Genomic DNA, 22,506 nt, shown 5'->3' with positions numbered 1-22,506 from the left:
GACCCAGTATGGAGCTCTTATCTTAATCTTGTTGAAGGATGGCTAACTGCAATACTGGTTATGGGAAAGAAAGAAAGAAAGAAAGAAAGAAAGAAAGAAAGAAAGAAAGAAAGAAAGAAAGAAAATAAATCCTGCTCTTAGCTTTAATGGACGTAACCTGGTGGAAAAAGAAACTAATGATAAAAACATAGAGCCAATCACCCTCAGCTCCTACTGAGATCATACCGCCTTGGGTCTGTAATGCTGCAAATATTGCTACTGTATTCTGGAATATAAAGGAACAGTGCTGTCTAATAAGTGAAGAGCAGAGAAAATAGAAAATCCTCCCCATATCTGATATAATTTCCATATATGATTTCCAGCCTCTTAGCTAGAACCCCGAAAAAAATAAATAATGAAATTATGTTGGCTGTGCATTTTGTGTTCACTATTGTTTTAAGTAGATTAAAGCAGCCAAGCTATTTAACCATGATCAGTGAGCATTTTGCATGTAGTGTCTGTAATTACTTTTCATAGAATTTCAGTAGTATAGCAAGCATTAGAATGAAATCACAACTATTTTACAGACATCTCATAAAAATCTCTCATACACTATACAACTTCAATGAAGGTGAGTATCATACTATGCATAATTAGACCTGTACTGATGGTGAACCATGAATTATTTCAGGTCCATCCCAAAGACATGCCAATCTGGTCAATGTTAGATTCTCTTATAATGTATGAATATGACAACTCTAAGAATTCTAGGGACATTGATGGCCAGATTCTGCATTATACTCCTGTCCTTTTGAAACTCTCAAGAGGTATAAGGGGGTTGGATTTTAGTGAGTAGAGAATTCCCCTGGAGGATGGAAACTCCCCCAGTGGCATAAATCTCCTGTGCCAGTAGTCCCCACTCTTACTGGTGTGGGAGATGGAGGGAGCTATTCAGGGTTGGGACGAGAGTGCTGCTTTGCCAGACCACCACTGACAGCTCTGTGCTTACAGATCATATCACCAATGACATAGAACTGTGTCTAGGTTTCTCTAGCTCATGCCCATGCTGGGTAAGCAGAGAATCAAGCACATAACTGGGTCCATGATGCACTCCCCTCTCATGCTCAGCAGAGGTCACATACAGAGGAGAATTGATGCATGAATCTGTTTATAATGGAGTCAAATATGCAATAGAGTGTCAATGCACATTTATTTTTTCAGTGTCTCCTCCACTGATACTACATTGGCGTTGTAATGGTGCTTTGTCAATGCAAGTTCAATAGCCATGCCATTCATTTTTCCCAGAGGGACTGTTAAAATGTCAATAGACATTTAGAGCTCAGTGGAGGATTACTATTTACTTTACATTTCAAAGTGAATTTAGTGCTCAGGGAGAATCAGAAAGGAATATCCTTGGAGACTGAAATCCTGCAACCGGACACAGAGAAAATATGGCAAACAATGTGAATTTCCCTTTCCTGGCCTACTAACACACCTCATCACTGAGCTAGGAGACCAACTCCTAGGGTGAGAGATGTAGACTCCATGACCTATGGCCCAGAGGTGATGAAAGGCTCCTTATTCCATTACTAATTCCACGGACTGGCTAGGGTACTGATTTTTCAGTCGTTTAATATCCTGTCAGTGCTCAAGGAAGGAAAATAGTGATAATATATTCCAACTTTTCCAAACCTTTTCAACTGTTTTTCAACAACCATGAGAAGTGGAGGGAAAGGCATATAACCAACTACTTATTCCCCATCAATTCAAGCACAGTAACTCCCGTTTTCTTCAGAGAGGACCCCATTGTATTCATAGTATTGTTATGTCTTCAATAGCACTTGGACAGCTAATGCAGGATTAGACTTACCGACCATTCTGCATTATCAGTCTTTGAGCATCTCACATTCACTGGCAGTCTAAGAACAAGCTCATTGTAGGAGAGACCTGCTGATCTGGACCATTTAAATTTGTTCATCGCATCCATGAAAGAGAGATTTTTATATTGCTTTGGACTCTTGATAATGAAAGGCCATGTCCTGAATAAAAGAAAAATTCCCCACTAAGTTATTAACATTCATAAGCAAAGGTACATACAATACTCTTCTCACAAAGGCAAATTGATTATTAACCTTTTATGCTATCATTCTTTTTATTTAATTTTGAATGTGACTAATACTCAATTTATACTCAATGGCAGAAAACTACATTAGCACAGAGTTAAGGTTGCTTGCTGGTATGTCATCCCCCTGCAGAATGTTGAGTTCAGCAAAACTCAAAACTTTTGAAAACCATGAAACTCAGTTAAGGTTGCCCACACAATCTTGCCTCATAGATTAGGGTTTCTAACCCTTTTATCATTTTGCGCTCTCCATTGGACTCTTTCCCAGAATTGGACACAATATTCCAGCTGAAGCCTCAGCAGTGCTGAATATAGTGGGAAAATTACCTCCTGTGTCTTACATACAATACTCCTATTAATACATTCCAGAACGATATTAGCTTTTTGGGAAACTGCATCACATTGTTGACTCATATTCAATTTGTGATCCACTATAGTCCCTCCCCCCGATCCTTCTCAGAAGTACTACCATGCACCCAGCTATTCCCCCGTTTTGTAGTTGTGCATTTGATTTTTCCTTCCTAAGTGAGGTACTTTGCACTTGTCTTGACTGAATTTCATCTTGTTGAATTCAGACCAATTTGTCAAGATCATTTTGAATTCTAATTCTACCCTCCAACATTCTTGCAAACTCACCCAACTTGGTGTCATCTGCAGATTTTACGAGCATGCTCTCCACTCCATTATCCAATTCATTAAAGAAAATATTGAATAGTCCCAGACCCAAGACTGACCCCTGCAGAACCTCACTAGACACACCCTCCCAGTTTGACAGAGACCCATTGATAACTACTCTTTGAGTACGTTTTCAGAGTGGTAGCCGTGTTAGTCTGTATCACCAAAAACAATGAGGAGTCCTTGTGGCACCTTAGAGACTAGTCACAAGGACTCCTTGTTGTTTTTTCTTTGAGCATGGTTTTTCAACCAGTTGTGCACCCACCTTATAGTAATTTCATGTAAATTGCATTGCTTATGAGACTGTGTCAAAAGCCTTACTAAAATCAATATATATTGTGTCTACGAGTTCTTCACCTCCTTCACTTCCTTTTACTAACCATTCAGTCTTAGCCACATGATTACATCTAACACTACTAAAGGATAAAAATAAAAAATAAAAAGGTTGCCTTCCCTCTCTCTCTTTGGGCAATGCCTCAATATGCACACAGCACATACTGACTGGCCCATGACATTGTAGGATTCAGGATACACTCAGGAACTTCATTCATTGTAGGTTTCAGGATACACACACATTTAGCCAACTCCCCAGAAGGAATACCTACCACATGTGTACAATTTAATAACTATTTCCCAGCCTTTTACAACTCCCTTACACTTGCTCACAAGATACCATCTCAACCTTTCATTTAACCATCATTAAAGCATTAGGATGCTCTCGTATTCCACCTCAATGCTGACAATATCCTTTGTAACAGAAGCCCTATTCTCTCTTACTGATGTAGCCTACACAATTCTGCATAAAAATAATGCATCCTGAAGGTACAAACACATCTCTTCCCTTTCCTCACACACAAGCAGGTGCAAATCACAGATCTCCTCACAGCATAATCACAGCTCTGTCACACTACTCAGAGTAATTCACACATGTCCTCATATCAAAAACACACCTTTACCAAGCAGGTCCAACTACTGTCTCCACCATTTAGTGTGGGTATACCTAACACTCTGACTGCACCTAGTGTGTATGCAAATAATTCCCATTGGCTAATGCCAGCTCCAGGGGAACAGAGGGAACATGGCATAGGCACCTTTTTATTTTTGTCTTTTAGTAGTATTAGATGGAATTCTGTGAGTGAGAGTGAATGGGTTGTAAAAGGAGGTGAAGAGCTTGTACATTTAAGTAACTGTGAGGTTGGCAGAGTAAAGGGATGTGTGTATTAATGGAGCATATTGGGGCACTGCTGAAAGATGCAGAGTTAAGGTTGTACTGGACATCTGGTCTGTACATTTCCTGGTTTTCAGAAGTTTGAGTTTTGCTGAACTCAGTGTCCTGCAAGGGGACGACATACCACCAAGCAATCTTAAATCTGCGATAAAGTAGGTTTTTTGACATTGAATTTCCTAGGTTTCTGAACAGGAAAAGATATGTTGTTGGTAGGAGTTAGTAGTCATTTAGGCAGTTGTACATATCATGTCCTGTACTTTGCACACAAAGTCACACCCCCCCCCACACACACACACACCAACTGTGCCCAATCAGCACTGCTTCAACACGCCTCTCCAGCCATGCCTTGGCTCGGTCACTGCCTACCACCTCTAACCTGGCCACTCCCTACTACTGTACCTAGGACCTCCCCACTACAAGCAGGGAATACATTTTCCTGAAGTCTTCAATCCCTAGTATACAAACATTTCCCATTGCTGTCACTTCCCTCCCACTCCTATAACCTGACTCACATACTGTGCCTGGAGGGAAGGACAATGATGTTACAGTGGCGTGGTGTTGCCAATTGTGTTTCAGAATGTTTGGAAGATGGAGTTTGTGGCAGAGCTAGGGAGAGAAATCCCAGACAGGTTTCTGTTCCAAATTACTGACAGTTTTATGTCTGAGAGAAAGATGCTCTGAGCCCTGTTGTACCCCATCTCCGAGAAACAGAGAGGTGTCAGAACTTGAAGTGTTTCTAAGCCATACAGGGCACATTTTCTGGTCAACCATGAACTCTCCAATTTCCCAATTAATGTTCTTCCGAAACACATTAATAGCTTTCACATTGTTACTGTAGTCAATATTTAGATGCTTAGCCAATTCAGAGAAAAGTATCAGCTCCTGGGCACAAATTGATGTGGCCCAATCCTGCTTTCAGACATTGTATGAAATATACACCAGGAATAAGGCCCGGAACTTTTCCACCCAAGCGAATAACCACAATGTCCATCAGATAACAACCTCTTAAATCACTGGTTAGATCAGTAGTGGGCAAACTGCAGCCCACGGGCCGGATCCAGCACCTCAGGGCTTTGGATCCGGTCCGGGGGATTGCCCGCCGTGGGCCCCGCGCCGCTCTCAGAAGCGGCCAACACCACATCCCTGCAGACCCCTCCTGAACCCCGTCCCCCAACTCCCTGCCCTAAGCCCCTGCCTGCACCTCGTACTCTGCCTGCACCCCAACTCCCTGCCCTGAGCCACCTTGTATACCCCGCCCCTTCCTGCACCCCAACCCCCTGCCCTGAGCCCCCTGCCTCACCCCTCGTGCACCCCAACCCCCTGCCCTGAGCCCCCTCCCCTCCTGCACGCCAATCCCTTGCCCTGAGCCCCTACCTGCACACCGCACCCCTCCCATACCCCGCACTCCCTCCCACACCCCAACCCCCTGCCCCGGCCTTGCATACAATTTCCCCACCCAGATGTGGCCCTTGGCCCAAAAAATTTGTCCACCCCGGGTTAGATGCTGGAGAGTAGGCAAAACATTATGCCAACAGAGATCACCGCCGTACCCCAAATCAGCCATGTCACGGTGTTCTCCTTGCTCTAGAACAAAATGAAAACCCTCCAGCCATTTTTCTGTATTTGGCACATGCACCAGAAATAGATTTATCATTAAACAAACTGTGTGGTGGCATGGGGCTCCCAAAATGCAGGGCAAATCTCATCTGACAACCTTCCCCCAAGTCCTGGCCAGCAGCGCAACAGGGCTCAGGCAAGCAGGCTGCCTGCATGCCATTGCCAGTGGCCCCACACCACTCCTGGAAGCGGCCAGCTGCTGGCACATCTCTACATGCCCTGGTGGGGGGGAGATGGCTCCGCACACTGCCCCTACCACAGGCAGCACACAGAGACACACTGCCCCCCTTCCCCCAAGGGGCATGCAGAGACGTGCCAGCAGCAGAGCTAAGGTGGCTCCCTGCTCACTCTGCCTCCCTCCCTCTGTGCCACTCCCAGAAGTGGCCGGCATGTCCCTGCGGCCCCTGGGTGGGGAGGGTGTCTCCACATGCGGCCCCTGCCCCAAGCACCGATTCCACAGCTCCCATTGGCTGGGAACTGTGACCAATGGAAGCTGTGGGGGCGGCACCTGAGGGCAGCAGCATGCCGAGACCCCCTGTCCCCTCCCACCTAGGAGCCGCTGCCAGACGGGTGTGTGTGCCAGTCACTTTGGGAGCCGCGTCGCCCCAGGTAAGCACCGCCCCCCTGACCCCCTCCCGCACCCCAACCCCCTGCCCCAGCCCAGAGCCTGACCCCCGCACCCCCTCCTGCACCCCACCCCCCTGCCCCAATCAAGGTACCTCACTTTAATTTTCATTTACTCCCCATTACTTATAATATAGGAGGAGGATGAAGAAAAAAAGAATGAAAAACACAGGGGAGATAAGAGAGAATGTTCTTTTACTTGGCTGGGTCCCGAGGGGGAAGAGGGGCTAAAGTGAAGCTGCACATAGGGCCCCACTAACTCTAAATCTGCCATTGACATGCACACTACAAAAATGTATGTTTTCTTAAATACCATTCTCAATTTGGGTCCCCCAAAGATTTAGTGGGCGCCATGCACTACATTGGTTAAACTCGACAGATTGAGACTATGTTGACCCGCGTCACATCAACAGTTTTATCTCTAGCTCTAGGCAACAAAAGATACCTAGAAACTTTTTGAAGAATGGCTGTTTCTTCAGATGTTTATCTCTGCAGTTCCCTAGCTTTGACCCCTAATTTGGGTCATTAATCCTACTCTGCATCCTCCTCAGGCACACCAAATTTCAAAGGAATCTGACTAAGAATGTGGATTTTAGAGGATTTAGAAAGGTCAACTTTTAAACAGACGTCATGATACGATTTTAACTATAGAAGTGCTACTGCACCACTGTATTATGTTACCTGTAGACATGTGGGAACAGATCCTCAGATAATGTAAATTCTCATAGCTCCATTGACTTCAATAGAGCTATGACAGTTTATAGCAGTTGAGGATCTGCCCCATCAGGCTTTGGTAAAGGGAAGGAATTTTTCTAAAGTAAAAAACAAAAAGAAAATCACCACAGCTTCTAGATAAAATAACTGCAAACCGAAAAAAAGGAGAAAACGAATCCAGTGCAAATCTTTCCACTCTAATTTCTCAAAAGACAATTGGTCACATTTTCTGCTGCATGGAGCAGACACTTGGCACAGAGAAGAGGGTGTGTGCAGTCAAAAAGCTAGTTACAGCTCCCTGATTTTCATCCTAGTCCCAGCCTCAGAGGAAGCTGGAGCTGCATGGGGGCTGATCTAACATGTGCCAAAGGGCCCAAATGAGGACACTCAGAGCATCATGTGTTCTAGACACTTTTCCCTTCTTGCACCTGATCAGGGCCGGCTCCAGCTTTTTTGGTGCCCCAAGTGGCAAAAAAAAAAAAGAAGAAAAAGAAAAACCCCATTGAGCTGCTGCCGAAGTGCCGCTGAAGAGGAAGACAGAGAGTGAAGGACCTGCCGCCGAGCTCCCGCCGCAGACTAAAGTGGATTGATTTAGCTGCCGCTGAAGTGCCGACGACGACGACGGGAACATGCCGCCCCAATAACGGATGGAGTGCCGCCCCTTTCTATTGGCCGCCCCAGGCACCTGCTTCCTGGTGCCTGGAGCCGGCCCTGCTCCTGATATGTTCCAAGAAGACCCCCAGCACGCACTCTGCTCCAAGGACTGTGGGAAAGGATGGCACAGAAGTTTGCTACACTGGCTCTATGCCCTTTGAGGACTCTCCCATGCCAGGGGGATCCCCAACAGGAGAGAAGGGCCTGATTCTGTCCTCTATGCACAGTCTGAGATATGCAAAGGGATAGAGTAGGATAGAAAATTTGGCCCAGTCAAACTGGATCTTCTGTGACTCTTCGAAGGAAGAGAGAGACAGGGTATAAGGAACTAGGAAGTAGTCATAAGAAAAACATTTTCTATAACTTTAGCCTTCTTTAAAGGGATACGATCCCTGGTGCTGAAACAGAATGAGGGGGATGGAAAGTCATATATGGTGTATGGTATACTTTTAAACAGAAATCTGAATTTTGTTAGTGGAGAACTGATTGTGATTAAACTTTATTTAACACAGATTTAAATCCTATTAGTTCTTTGGATGAAGGCATGATTTCATCTGTTTAAAATATTTTAATCAGACCTGCGCCTTCTACAATAAAGCTATATCCCATTTGTTATCAATACTGTACTGCCTCCTCTACCATACTTGCACCCCACTGCCATAGATGGAAGGGTGTGATTCTGCTCTCACACCTGTTTTACAACAGTGTAACAGCTGATTTCACTGGAAGCCCTCCTGATTTACACCACATTAGGGACAAAGAGTTCTAATCTGATCCATCAGAGGCTTGATTCTGATCTCAGCTTCACTAGTAACTTAACCAAGTCAATGGAGTTATACTAGTGTAATACGGGTTTAAGTGAGATCAGCATCAGGCCACATACTCTTAGGCTGGCAATTCTTAATGCAATAAGAACTGTAGATTAGGTCATGAATACTAGGAGCATTAATAATCTCTTCTTTTAATGACTGTTCCATCTCAGGCAGACAGTCTGCCTACTTACTCCATTCAAAACATCTTTCTTTCCTCAGGCCAAATGCGCATTTTCTTGTTAAGAACAGTGATTATGAATGAACACTCAAGATAACACTTCATTTATTAGAATATTTTGTTCATGAGATCAGAAAGCTGGTTGTGCTAGCACTAAATTAGAAAATGTGTTTGTTTAGCTGTCAAGGGAGATTGTGAATACTGACAGCATAAGAGCAGCAGCAGGTATTGTACTGTGAGGTTCTTCTTATTCCTGTGCATCTGACAGAGTTTAGAACTGGAATCAGTGATTTTGTACATCAAAGCTCTCTGGAACAATAGTCTTAAAAGCCTTTGTGAGCGTTTACTGGATACTTTATATATGCTGAGATAACAAATTTTAAAATGTAAAGTTAAAAGGACATTCTCCAATACCAAATTCTACAGGCCATTTTCCTCAGATACCACAAAGGAATACATTTTCCTCAGATACCACAAAGGAATATACTAAGAAACTGCACCACCTACTCAGGACACTCCCTACACTAACACAGGAACAAATCAACCACCCTTAGAGCCCCGACAGGGGTTATTCTATTTACTATCTATCTATCTATCTATCCCAAGATCCACAAACCTGGAAATCCTGGACGCCCCATCATCTCTGGAATTGGCACTCTCACTGAAGGACTATCCGGATATGTGGACTCAGATCCTGCGCCACCAGCACTCCCAGCTACCTCTGTGACACCACTGATTTCCTGAGAAAACTACAATGCATTGGTGACCTCCCAGAAAACACCATCCTAGCCACCATGGATGTGGAGGCTCTCTACACAAATATCCCACACACAAATGGAATACAAGCTTTCAGGAACAGTATCCCTGATGATGACACAGCACAACTGGTTGCTGAGCTCTGTGACTTTATCCTTACACAAAATTATTTCAAATTTGGTGACAATACATACCTCCAGACCAGTGGCACCGCTATGGGCACCCGCATGGCCCCACAATATGCCAACATTTTTATGGCTGACCTGGAACAACGCTTCCTCAGCTCTCGTCCACTCACACCCCATCTCTACCTACGTTACATTGATGACATCTTCATCATATGGACCCATGGAAAGGAGACTCTAGAAGAATTCCACCTCGATTTCAACAGCTTCCACCTCACCATCAACCTCAGCCTGGACCAATCTACATGGGAGGTCCACTTCCTAGACACCACAGTACAAATAAGTGACGGTCACATTACCACCACCCTAACACCATACCGAAACCCCACCGACTGCTATGCCTACCTTCATGCCTCCAGCTTCCATCCTGGACTAACCACACGATCCATCGTCTACAGCCAAGCACTGAGGTACAACCGCATCTGCTCCAACCCCTCAGACAGAGACCAACACCTACAAGATCTTCACCAAGCATTCTCAAAACTACGATACCCGCATGAGGAAATAAGGAAACAAATCAACAGAGCCAGACATATACCCAAAAGCCTCCTGCTGCAAGACAAGCCCAAGAAACAAACCAACAGAACTCCACTGGCCATCACCTACAGTCCTCAGCTTAAACCTCTCCAACGCATGATCAGTGATCTACAACCCATCCTGGACAATGATCCCTCACTTTCACAGACCTTGAGAGGCAGGCCAGTCCTCGCCCACAGACAACCCGCCAACCTTAAGCATATTCTCACCAGCAACCATGCGACGCACCATAACAACTCTAACTCAGGAACCAATCCATGCAACAAACCTCGATGCCAACTTTGCCCACATATCTACACCAGCGACACCATCACAGGACCTAACCAGATCAGCTACAACATCACCGGTTCATTCACCTGCACATCCACCAATGTTATGTATGCCATCATGTGCCAGCAATGCCCCTCTGCTATGTACATCGGCCAAACTAGACAGTCCCTATGTAAAAGATAAATGGACACAAGGCAGATATTAGGAATGGCAATATACAAAAACCTGTAGGAGAACACTTCAACCTTCCTGGCCACACAATAGCAGATTTTAAGGTAGTCATCCTGCAGCAAAAAAACTTCAGGACCAGACTTCAAGGAGAAACTGCTGAGCTTCAGTTCATTTGCAAATTTGACACCATCAACTCAGGATTAAACAAAGACTGTGAATGGCTAGCCAACTACAAAAGCAGTTTCTCCTCCCTTGGTGTTTACACCTCAACTGCTAGAAGAGGGCCTCACCCTCCCTGATTGAACTAACCTCGTTATCTTTTTTTGTTAGTCTATAAGGTGCCACAGGACTCTTTGTTGCTTTTTACAGATCCAGACTAACACGGCTACCCCTCTGATACTTGACTGTTAGGTTATTAATCATATTTTAAAATCCTTACCTGTATCTTAGGTTATTGGAACTATTTTTTAATAATGGTAATTTACTTTTCACCATTTCATTATTTGTTTACTTTTCTATAGTTCACTCAACTTGGGCAATGTAACTAGACTGGATCATTTTCACTTTTGGTTTGTAATCACTTTCAATTTCTGACCTTCAATTTTGCTTTTCGGATTCACAACACCACAAGGAACATTTAAATGTTAAAAAACCGGTTTATTAATTTTTAAAAAAAATCTATTCATAGTATTTCTAGGAACCTTCCTTCCCTCTTCCTTTAATTACCAAAACCTAAATGTTGTATTGTGCTGGAAAACATATTATAACTTTAATTTCTGGAAGCTCAATTCTACCTTACTCCTAGAGAACAATGCTTTATCTTGCAAGTTGTCCCATTGAAATCAAAAGCTGTAGGAGTCCGGTCCAATGGGATTTTTAAAAATAGCTATTTTTATTTCAGTTTAAAAGTAATGTAGAAGCTTAGTCATGATGATGAAAGGCTGTTTATAGAGAATTTCTTCCCAAAACTAACAATATGTTGTGAAACTTTTGCTTTCTCTGATACAGTCATAGTGAAGCCAGTAAGGGCCCTGCCATCTTAATGGCCAATCCACAATACATCATTTAATCTTATGAGTGCCACACCCACTGCAAATTCATGGGTCAGGTGGTTTACCCCACACCCACATTCCAGCTGAGTATTCCGTGGAATGTCAGGATGTTTGACAGAGATCTTTAGTTGCTAAAAGGGTGACACTTTTATGAGGGTATGTTGAATATCTGTAGAGCACCAAAGTGGTTAGAACCCACAATAAAACAAGGTTACCCATTTTGACCTGAGCAGGTAGCCAATATTTAGGGCCTTGCAGGTTGTTTCTGTTAGGAGGAGAGACTGATTTCAGTTCATGTCAGGTATTTCTTTGGTTCAATCCTTGTTTATTTACAAAGAATATATGCAGAGGCCTGTTTCCCTGAACACAGTAGGAATCAAACATCAAGAAACAGTTTCTTTGCTCACTGTTACAAGCCTCTTTCAGCCAAAAAGCTCTCTCTCTAGGCTTTGTCTCAGGACTATATTCCCAGTGGTTGTTCTTGCTGTTTCCTCGTCTTAACTCCCTGCACTGCATGGTTCAGCCACTGCCCAGGTTTGCATGCGGTCTAGATCTTGGGTGATGATTTTCCATTGTTTCAAATGTCACTAAACAAAGGGGCATTTAGTTGTTCCCTTATTTAGCCTGAACTGAAGGCAGCTACTACTTCCAGCAGCTTCAATGTGGTGGTGTACATAACAGCATAACAGTAACAAATTGTTTCTTAGGGAAAACGTTATTGGCAACTTGTCAAAAATAACCTTTTCCTTTTTTTTTAATCTCTATTTTTTCCCTACGAACATTTTTGCTTTGCAACTCTAAGTGTGCATTTTGGTAAATCAAGGCACAGTATATGCAGTGCACACCCAAGCAAGTTTCATTTCAGAAATGGTTTGAAGAAGAACAATACACACCAGTGACAAAAGGCAAGATTCTTGGAAGCAATATTTTGTCTTACGTCACTTGATTGGTTTCCTCCTTTTGCTCCTAAACTTCCTAATACCTGAGTGGGCTGTTCTAGAGACAGTGCCACTTGGCTGTCTATCTCAAGAGGCACTTTCTCTACTGGGATAAAAAAAAATGTTGCTTTTTTTGTTTCTACCTCTCCTGTGTGCTATTTTGTTTCATTCTCTTCCTGCTGTCTCTGATCTCTTTTTCTCTACACTTTTCATCACTACTTCCCCTGCACTTCCTCTTACTACACCTCTACCCCGATATAATGCTGTCCTCGGGAGCCAAAAAACTTACCGCGTTATAGGTGAAACCCCGTTATATCGAACTTGCTTTGATCCGCCGGAGTGCGCAGCTCCCCCCCCACCCCGGAGCACTGCTTTATATCCGAATTTGTGTTATATCGGGACGCGTTATATCGGGGTAGAGGTGTACTTGCTACTGTCCTGCCCTCCTGAGTCTCTACCTTCTTTCCACATCTCTTTCCATCTCCATTTTGTCCCCTGCTATGTACCACCCTTTCTACCTTATTACCTTTTCTATCATCACCCTTTCTTGTCATTATTTCCACATTGTTCTTAGCTTTTGGATGCCACCAGCAGTTCTAGGGCCTGATTCTCCTCTGTAACTCAACTGACTTCAGTTTAACTTGTCTTCTGATTTGATAAGAGGACAATCAGATCCCCAATGCCTAACACTAGGGCCCCTAAACACTGTGAAAATGACCTGTGTTTTAATGTTTGTCAGCAAAAGGTGACCCTCAACCCCTTCTCAGCTAGTGTTGAAAACATTTTACCTGATAGTGATAACTGATCTTACCATTAAATTAAGTGTAACATGGTTCCATTAGGCTTTTTGTAATGACAGTGAAAATGATTTTGTTCTGTCTATACTACCCATCGAACCTTTTTCAATACCAGTGGAGGAGGTGCCTCATGACTGACAAGCATGGTCAGCAATGTGTCATTTTTTTTACTGTAAACATACCTTAGAAGAAGTGCAACAATTATGAGACATCAGATGCTGGAAACACTTACTAGCATTTCTTGTGTTTAATTCAAGTAGTGCCAGTGATGCTAGATGAGACAACATACTATGTTATTACAAGGGGTTAAAAAATCATATGATGTGTGTGTGCAATAATCCTACAGACAAAAATGAATTAATGAATGAATACAAGGTGCACACCCTGTTATATTTCCCCTACTTACCTGACTGGTCTATATATTTCCTTCACTCCAATAAACTGGAGTTGCTCCATTATGTCTGGAATACTTGCACATCGGGTAAGATTGATTCTCGGGTAGTACAGTAGGTAAGACAGGCACATTTCATTTCTGGTGCTCAGACCCCCCTGAAGATGAAGATGTTTTAGCAATATAAGTTTATGATTTCTCAGAAAAAGACAGTGATGATAATTAATATGTTAGCTAGTGAACTGTATATGAGAAAAGAAAAAATGGACCAATATGGCAAGGTTATTCTGCATATTCAGTTATCAAGGAACAAAAGTCAGTAATCCTTTTGTAACAAAATACATTAAAAGCCCACTCATTACTCTTATCGGGTATAAAAATAAATGTCAGCAAAAGCAGCTATCAGTATGTTACTGACAGTGAAGTCGGAATAACCTTCCTGCTATTTTACACCTTTGTAGTCTTTCATGAACTCTTGTTTTGACACTATTTTCCAAAGTGAGGTAGGGTAAATTCACACTGGGGTGCTGTGAACCCCGCTGCACCAGGAAGAAGCAGTTGGCAATGGGGATGATTCAAGTGCAGCTGTGGGTATTTTATTGTAACACCCGCCCATTAGTTGCTTTTCCCATTGTAGACCACTTCTGGCTCACTGACATGTAGGTCACACTTGTTATACTCAACCATTGAATGCCAAGTCAGTGGAACTACAGTTATAGCATAGCACTTGCTTCCTTTTCCTTCCCATACTATTTCTGTAACCGGGAAATCAAGAGAAGTAATCAAGATGTTGAAATAGAGAGTGCATATTGCCTGAATACAGGAGACAAAATGGAAGCGGTTGAAATCCATGAATATCAGTGAGGGTTACAAGATAGTATATCATGAATCAGTAGCTAAGAGGAATGGAGTGGGGATAATGGTAGCAGAAATATTACAGGATAAGGTACCTAGACATTCTAAAGAAGAGTGACCTGCTGATGAAAGTTAGAATAGCAGTGAGCAGAGAACAAATATTTAATGTTATATGAGGATATGTACCACAAGTTGGTTGAACAATTCAGAGAAGGAAGAATTCCAGGTAGTGCTAGATCAAGTGATAAGTGAAGTACCATAAGCTGAGTACTTGATTATTGGAGCGGATCTGAATGAACATGTGGGAGAATGCAGTGACGGCTACAATTGTCATGGAGGATGAGGCTTTGGAACCAGAACTGAAGCTGGAGAGGATATATTAAAAGGTAGCCAGAGCCCACAGCCTGATTGTTGTCAACACAGGCACCAACTCTCCAATGTCCTTGGGGGTGCTCAACCCCAGGCTCTGCCCTAGGCCCCACCCCAACTCCACCCCTTCCCCCAAATCCCCAACCCTGCTCCACCTCTTCCCGCCCACACCCCACCTCTTCCTGCCCCATTCCGCGCCCTCCCCCAAGTGCGCCACATCCTCGCCCATGCCCTCTCCCCCCCAGAGTCTCCTGCATGCCACGAAACAGCTGATCGTGGTGGAAGGGAGGTGCAGGAAGAGAGGGGAAGGTGCTTATTGGTGGGGCCCACCGGCGGGAGGGAGGCGCTGGGAGATGGAGGGGGAGGTTGATAGGGGGGCTACCAGTGGGTGCTCAGCACCTACCATTTTTTCCCCATGCGTGCTCCAGTCCTGGAGCAGCCACAGAGTCAGCACCTATGATTGCCAATATATACTTTGTAAAGAGGAAGGGGCACTTAATTACATACAAGCTTGGTGCCAGCAGGTCCCAGATCGATTACATCCTGACAAGAAGAAGAGATTTAAAAAAACATGAGAGACTGTAAAGTGATCCTGGGAGAGCAAATTGAGGAGCTTGTAATGGACCTCTGGGTGAAAAGATTAGTGGGGGACAAAATATGAGTTGAGGAACAAAGGATAAACTGATGGAGGCTTATGGATGGGAAGTTAGTCTGAAAATTAAGGATGAGTTTCCACAGAGATTGGACTATGACCAAACCTACCACAATTATACTAATAAGGTGTTGGGGGAAATAGCCAAAGATATCACAGAAAGTGCACAAGCTGCTTGTGGCCAAACAAAAAGAGGGAAATTGTATGGCAAGGGGACGTGGTGATGGTGGTGGTGGTCTAGTGATGTGCAGGAGGCAGCAAAGAAGAAGGAAAGAATTAAGCAATGGCAGAAAGTCAGAATGGAACAAAGTTATGAGGGATACAAGAAAACAGTAAAAAGAATGGTTGCAGAAGCTAAGCATCAAGCATTTAAAGCCTCACATGCAAGACACAGGACTTCTATAACAAAGGAAGGGGAAAGGGAATATATAGATTAGCCAAGATTAGGCAAAGAAACATAGAAGACTTGGGAGCTGTAGAAGTGTGTCAAAGATGAAAATGGAAGAGTACTGGTTGAAGACAGTGAAATCATTAGGAGTTGGGCAGCAGTTTTATGAGAAACTACTCAATGAAGAGAACGTGAAGAAACTGTTGAGGCCAGTATGCGCAAAAACCTCACAAAACCTATCATCATGGTGGCGATGCAGACAGCACTAAAGATGATGAAATGCAGGAGGGCAGTGGGATTAGACTGTGTACCAACAGAGGCATTTTAAAGTATTAGGCCATGAAGAAGTGGTTATGATGATGAATTTTTTCAACTTAATTCTCAGTATCAGAAAAATGTCCAATGAGTGGAAGAAGAGCACATCAGTCTCTTTTTTCAAGCATAAAAGAGATGTGCAAGAATGTAGTAACTACAGCCCAATCAAATTAATGAGTCATATGATGAAATGGATGGAAGGAATTATCGAGAAAATAGTTTGTGAGGAGCTCGAGCTCATATAAGCGACAACCAATTTGGGTTTATACCAGGAAGGCCAGCAATGGATGCAGTGTTTGCAGCCCAAATATTGCAGAAGAACAGGGAGAAATGCAGAGAATTGCACTTAGTGTTTGTGGATTTAGTGAAGGGTTAGGACAGAGTGCCTAAAGAATTGTTATGTTGGTGCCTACAGTCACATAGTCTGCTACAGATATATTTTCAGATGATCATGGACCTGTTAGGATGCAGCTGTGGCTACAGTGAGGGTAAGTCTATATCAAGGATCAGCCTTAAGCCCTTTCCTCTGTGTCTGTAATGGACATCTTGGGGTTGGGAGCGGTGGCACACCTGTAATCCCAGCTACTTGGGAGGCTGAGGCTGGCGGATTGCTCAGGGATTCTGGGTTGCGGTGCACTTTGCCGATCAGGTGTCCAGTGCCACTAACAGCCTCACCAGCAGGTGACTGAAGGACTGGCTAGAACAACACGAATTACATGTTGTGATCGGTGCTCTCTGTGAGGGCTGATGGACCTATGGACACCATGTGACACTTTCTCGGGGTGCCCAAGACTGAATCATCATGTTACCTCCACTGCCTCAGCTAGAGAGAGGCTTGCTGGTGCTAAATTAAGTGTCAGCTCCCTGACATCCCCAGTCTTTTACTCACACACACAATCTCCAATCCCCAGTCTTTTACTCACACATACAATCTCAACAGGGCTCTGCCAGTCCTTACTTTGCCTTGCAGTTTTACACTTAGTGTATTCCAGTCCCTGAGCTCCTCTGAAGTGTACCCCACTAGTGTCCAGCCCCTGTCACTGAACACTCACAGTAATTAGCAGGTCTGCTATTCTTGAGGAAACAGTACACACACAGTTTCATTGATACAACTCAGGATCATATCTTTTATACCACCACAGCATGGAGATATAATTATAGTGAAACAATCATAAGTTTATCATCAAAGATTAAGATGTAAGAGATAGTGAGTAACGATAATGGAAACAGAAATGAGTAGATATAAAACAAAAGAAAAAGTATAATATGCATTTTAGAGGCTAAACTTAACTTTGACAGGTTAAATTCCTTGTCTAAAGCATCAGAGGGGTAACCGTGTTTTCCTTCCATTATTTCCAACAGATCAACTTGGGATCCCATTTTCATGAATATAATTGTGCTGCCCAACTAATTCCTTAAGTGTAGGATGACAGGGTGTTATCCATGTCCCCAGGTTATAGTCCCAGTAAACCTTTGAAGTGCACCCCCAAACAAGTCGTTCCCCCCTACTGTTCTCTTCTTGTTAAATCTGCATGTAGCTCAGGTTGGTGATTGTGAATGAAACAATGCTCAATTTGCAGTTCAACAGACAGATTGATTTCCTGCCAGACCAGAGATGTTTATCAGTTTCTCAACTCTGCTGGGGAATATCAACTTGATACAAAATATAAGGATATATTCAGTATGTAGACATAACTTTTTAAATATGATCAATATGTGCATTCCACAATTACATTAATGGCCAGCATGATCCTGGCTTTCATTTAAGATCTTACTCTACGGATAGATACTATGACAGCAGTAGGTGTAGTGAGTTTGTCAACCTTGATAGGAGTTGCTAACACAGAATAGGGAACCCTTTGCCAGCTGGAACCAAAGGGCCTCTGTCTCACATCTTGATGCGGGAGACTAGGGGAGATGCTCCATGGAGCATGCTTTTCGCCAATAACATTATATTGCACCATTAAGATAAATATGAATTAGAAAAGAATCTAGAACTATAAGAGGCTGCATTAGAAGAAAATGGCTTCTGAATCAGTTGATAAAAGATAGAATCCGTGTGATGCTTCATTAAGAAGCACAACGAGAAGATAATAAAATTAGTTGGTAAAAAAGTTAAAAGCTGTTATGACAGATTTATGTTACCAATTTGCTTGGGGCGTTAGGTAATTAGGCTGAGGCCACAGGATTTCTAGGGGAGGAGATGACGGAGCACACCAAGTGTTTAAGTTTTCAAGCTTTATTAATAAAATAATAAAATAACAGTGGAGAGTGCTGCGTTTTTTTCCGTTATTTAGAGGAAGGAAGAAAGAGTTAGTGCCCCAAGCCCTAACCCACTTTTATACTTACACCCGCACTAACCGAGGCTGGCCAAGCCTGGGTGTAATGTAAGAGGGGGAGGGGTGGATGGGAGTTTTTGTTTTGTGCACAGGTTCTTTAGGATTTGCTGTGGATTTTTTACTTGCTTTGGTTTTTGGGAGGGTGTTTTTAAGTTTTGGGGCTTTTGGGGGGGTGTTTTGTTTAGGGACCTTTGCTTTTTGTGCTTTTCGTGCTAGTTTAAACTGGCTTTTTGTGGCCTTTTTAGTTTTTTTAAAACACACCGACTTTAGGGATGCAAATTTTTTTTTGTTGTTGGCTTTTTCTGTTTTGCTTGTTTTTGCAGTTTTGCTTAGCTTAGTTTGTTGGTTTTTTATGGCTGGCTAGGGTTGGATAAGATATGAATGGAGCTGCAGACTTTTTGCCATGACCTTGGACCGGGGCCAGCGTTTTATTTTTAGACTGAGCTAGCTGAAGTGTTGAGTTAACTTGTTTTTTGCCTTTTTTTTTTTTTTTTTTTTTGCCTTTTTGCAACCTGCAAAGGAATTTTTTATTTTATATTTATATTTTTAACCCTTTTTAAAATGCCTTGCGATGCTTGCAACAGCATTAGCAATATACAATTAAATACCTTGGTTCATTGTTGAGCCATGATGGGAATGTGGATGTAGATGTTGGGAGCTGCATGAAGAACACTTGATGTAAATGGAGGGAATTGATGGGAATTCTCTGCGATAAGAATATGACACAAACTAAAAGCCATGTGTGTAAGATCATGATTAAGCCAGCTATGGCGTATGGGTCAGAACGCTGGCCAACAAGGAAGAGAGAAGAACACCTACTTTACACTGCTGAAATGAGAATGTGCAGATGGACACTGTGTAAGATGAGAGCTGATAGGCTACTTACTGAAACAGTATGAGCCAGGATGCAGGAAGTCACCCTTTTGGAAAAGAAGAGGGAGTATCGACTGAGATGGTTGAGTCACATGAGACAATGAAATGTGGGATATGTTGGCCAGAGAGTACAAGAGCTATAGTAGTCACAGGACAAAGACCACAAGGAAGACCTAGAAGAAAAGTGGTTTGAGATGCTGAAGTAGGACATGAAGAAGGCTGGTGTCTGCTTGGAAGAGGCACTCAACCAGAGCACTTAGAGGCAAAGAACAAGAGCTGCTGACCCTGATTGATGGGAGAAGGCAAAGACGAAGAAGACTATTTCTGTAACCTTTTGCATTATAGAGTTTGGCCCAGAGACTTACATGGAAGTTGCCAGCACTTAGTTTAGGTTTACTCCAAAATGAATTTGCTCCAAACTGCAAGTGCTCCCATGTGGCACTGTCATATCCAACCACTAACTTAAAATTATAAAAGACCCAAGAGTACTTCCATTCTAAAAGACTTTACTACATTTGAAAAGAATGGTCGAGAGTCTCTCTCTCTATATATATATATGGTCCCCCTTACAGTAGTATCTGAGCACCTCCCAAGTATTTGAAGATCTATCCTTAAAACACCACTGCGAGGTAGGGCAGTTGTATTATCCCCATTTTCAGACACAGACAGAATTGAGATACAGAGAGATCAGTAACTCAAGTGTGGCATTTATCCCCAGCTTTGGCTTGGGACAGTACAGAACTGCACCACACAGGGGGACCACCAGAAGGCATTCAGTCTCAGTTGCAATGAAGTGGCAGCCGGGAGCACAATAATAATGTGTTACCCCTTTAATTTTTTTTTTTTTAATTTTTTATTTTCTTCTCAGGAGGAGTACAAAACCAAACAAGCAACACATCTTTAATGGCTGCAAAATACTCCCCTATAGCCTGGCCAGCCAGATCTTCTGTCCAATGTATAAGAGGGGGCAAAGCCCCGGTTCTATCTACCTTCCTCCTGTACTTTTTCTGCCAAGATCTACTGCAGGGACCATCTTGATACTAGCCTCTGTGCATCCTAAGTTCATTCACTGCAATTCTGATCAGCCCTCACCCTGTCCATTCAAGGGACGGCAGGGTGTGCCTTATTCCCTCCCACCCCACTATGCAGCCATGTAAGGAACACCGCAATCTAACTTCAAATGACTTGCTGAAGGTCACACTGGAAATCCCTATCAATACTGGAATTGAACTCAGCAACAAGCAAAAGCTACTTGGAATAACTAAATGTCAAATGCTGCTTGCAAGCACTCCCACTGATTTCACGGAATCACAGACACTAGAGATGGAAAAGACTTAAAAGAGTATCCAGACTTCAGTGAAAGTACACCTGGGACTGAGATAAACAGGAACTGGTCCTAAAACTGGTACATGAAGGCAAACCTAAAAATATGTCCTATTGAATAATTTAACCCTGATTGGTTGCCTACAACTGATAAACAACAACAAGATACTGACAGATTCAATTCTGTACAAAGATTAACAATGGTTTGGTAATTTTTCCATTTGACATTTTTTTGTTTTTCCTAATCTTAAAGCCTTAAGCCATGTTTTGCTAAAACAAATTCAAGTTGTGTAATTCCATACTGGCATTACATTTCATATAGCTCCAGGTATGAATTATTACTATCTTGCTCTGTGACATAATAGGGTGGAAGAACAGAATGTAAAATAAAATTGCAGTATTCAGTCTAATGATATCTTTTCTCACCACAAAAGGTATTTTAGTACCAGAGAGCACAGTTTAATTATTAAACACCTTCTGAGTTAAGAGTGCATAACCAAGGAATAGGTAACAGAGTGACTCATTACTACTGTTAAAGTTTTCTAAGCTTGGATGGTAGATATATGGCTCTAACTAAGATATAGACAATGCATCAAAAATTAAAGACATCTTTGTAAAAGATGCAATTCTCATTTTTTGTTTACTTATCTGTCTCCTGAAATATACATATTTCACTTGTAACGGTAAACCATAATTCAATAGCCTAATACCTATGAACTGTCTAGAGTGCCCTAACTAGGTTCCTAATTATCCTGCTCTACACACAGACATGCAGCTCCTCAGGTTTCAACTCTAGGAATTTCTGACTTACTTTATCCTCGGGGGGAGGGGCCAGTGCCAGAGCAGAAAAGATCAGAGGTTGGTACAGAGCAGAAAAGATCAGAGAATCTGTGAGTAGTTTCAGTCCTAATGCTGAAGATCTTAAGCCCCTCTGGCACAACTCCAGGCCCCACACATCCTTCATCTTGCCAATGATTTCCCTGCCACGCTGTGTTCTGGGACCCTCCTCTGATGAGACTCACAAAGCACAGGGAGACCTTCACTGCTGGAAAATCTTTTGGATTTGGAAGGCAGCATGCCCTCTGGAGTAGCTGCTCTTTGAGCTCAACCTCCATGACCCAACATGTCTCAAAAATCCATCCCCCTCCCATCTACACAGTAGTCTCATGTAGGATTTCCACAGGCTCTGCAGGAAAAGGTTGCCTAGGTGGTGCTCCCCACTTTTACATGCATTGGCCACATTTGGACCTCAATCCTGCAAAGACTTACTCAGGTGCATAGGTCAATAGGATTATTTACAATGTGTAAAATTAATCATATGCATGAGTCTTTGCAGAATTAGATCCTTGGCTGGTATTTGCATGCTTTCACTCCCCTCCATATAGTGCATATTTGAGCCTAGGATGATTCTTTATGATTAGGTTGAGCAGTAAACACAGACTCAAAATACAACAGTCTAACTACCAAGACTATGTAGTGCCTAAACATACATACACATTTAATTGTCTAATTACTATGAGTCAGACACTGGCTTTGGAGTCCCTATTCAGTCTTTTTATTAGGCAAAACATCCAGATGAAATCAATGGGTTTTTTGTCTGAGGACAGACTAAGTAAGGATTCCAGAATTTGACTCACATTAATTAGGCAGTTGAGAGCTCACATATTTTCAAGCACTAAATAGACTTGGTAG

The 22,506-nt window shown here is 42.8% G+C and overlaps 1 protein-coding gene across 1 annotated transcript in view; it reads right to left on the bottom strand.

Moving 5' to 3' along the window:
• MOXD1 (monooxygenase DBH like 1) overlaps positions 1–22,506 on the bottom strand; it is a 93,094-nt gene that overhangs the window by 5,695 nt on the left and 64,893 nt on the right. The window contains exons 10-11 of the mRNA XM_034765640.1: positions 13,716–13,858; positions 1,850–2,018 (exon numbers count right to left, since the gene is read on the bottom strand). Coding sequence (XP_034621531.1) covers positions 1,850–2,018; positions 13,716–13,858 — 312 coding nt within the window. The remainder of the gene's footprint in view (positions 1–1,849; positions 2,019–13,715; positions 13,859–22,506) is intronic.

This window comes from Trachemys scripta, chromosome 3 (genome assembly GCF_013100865.1).
Source record: "Trachemys scripta elegans isolate TJP31775 chromosome 3, CAS_Tse_1.0, whole genome shotgun sequence".
Classification (NCBI taxonomy): domain Eukaryota; kingdom Metazoa; phylum Chordata; order Testudines; family Emydidae; genus Trachemys; species Trachemys scripta.
This window is presented reverse-complemented; position numbering and strand designations above follow the sequence as displayed.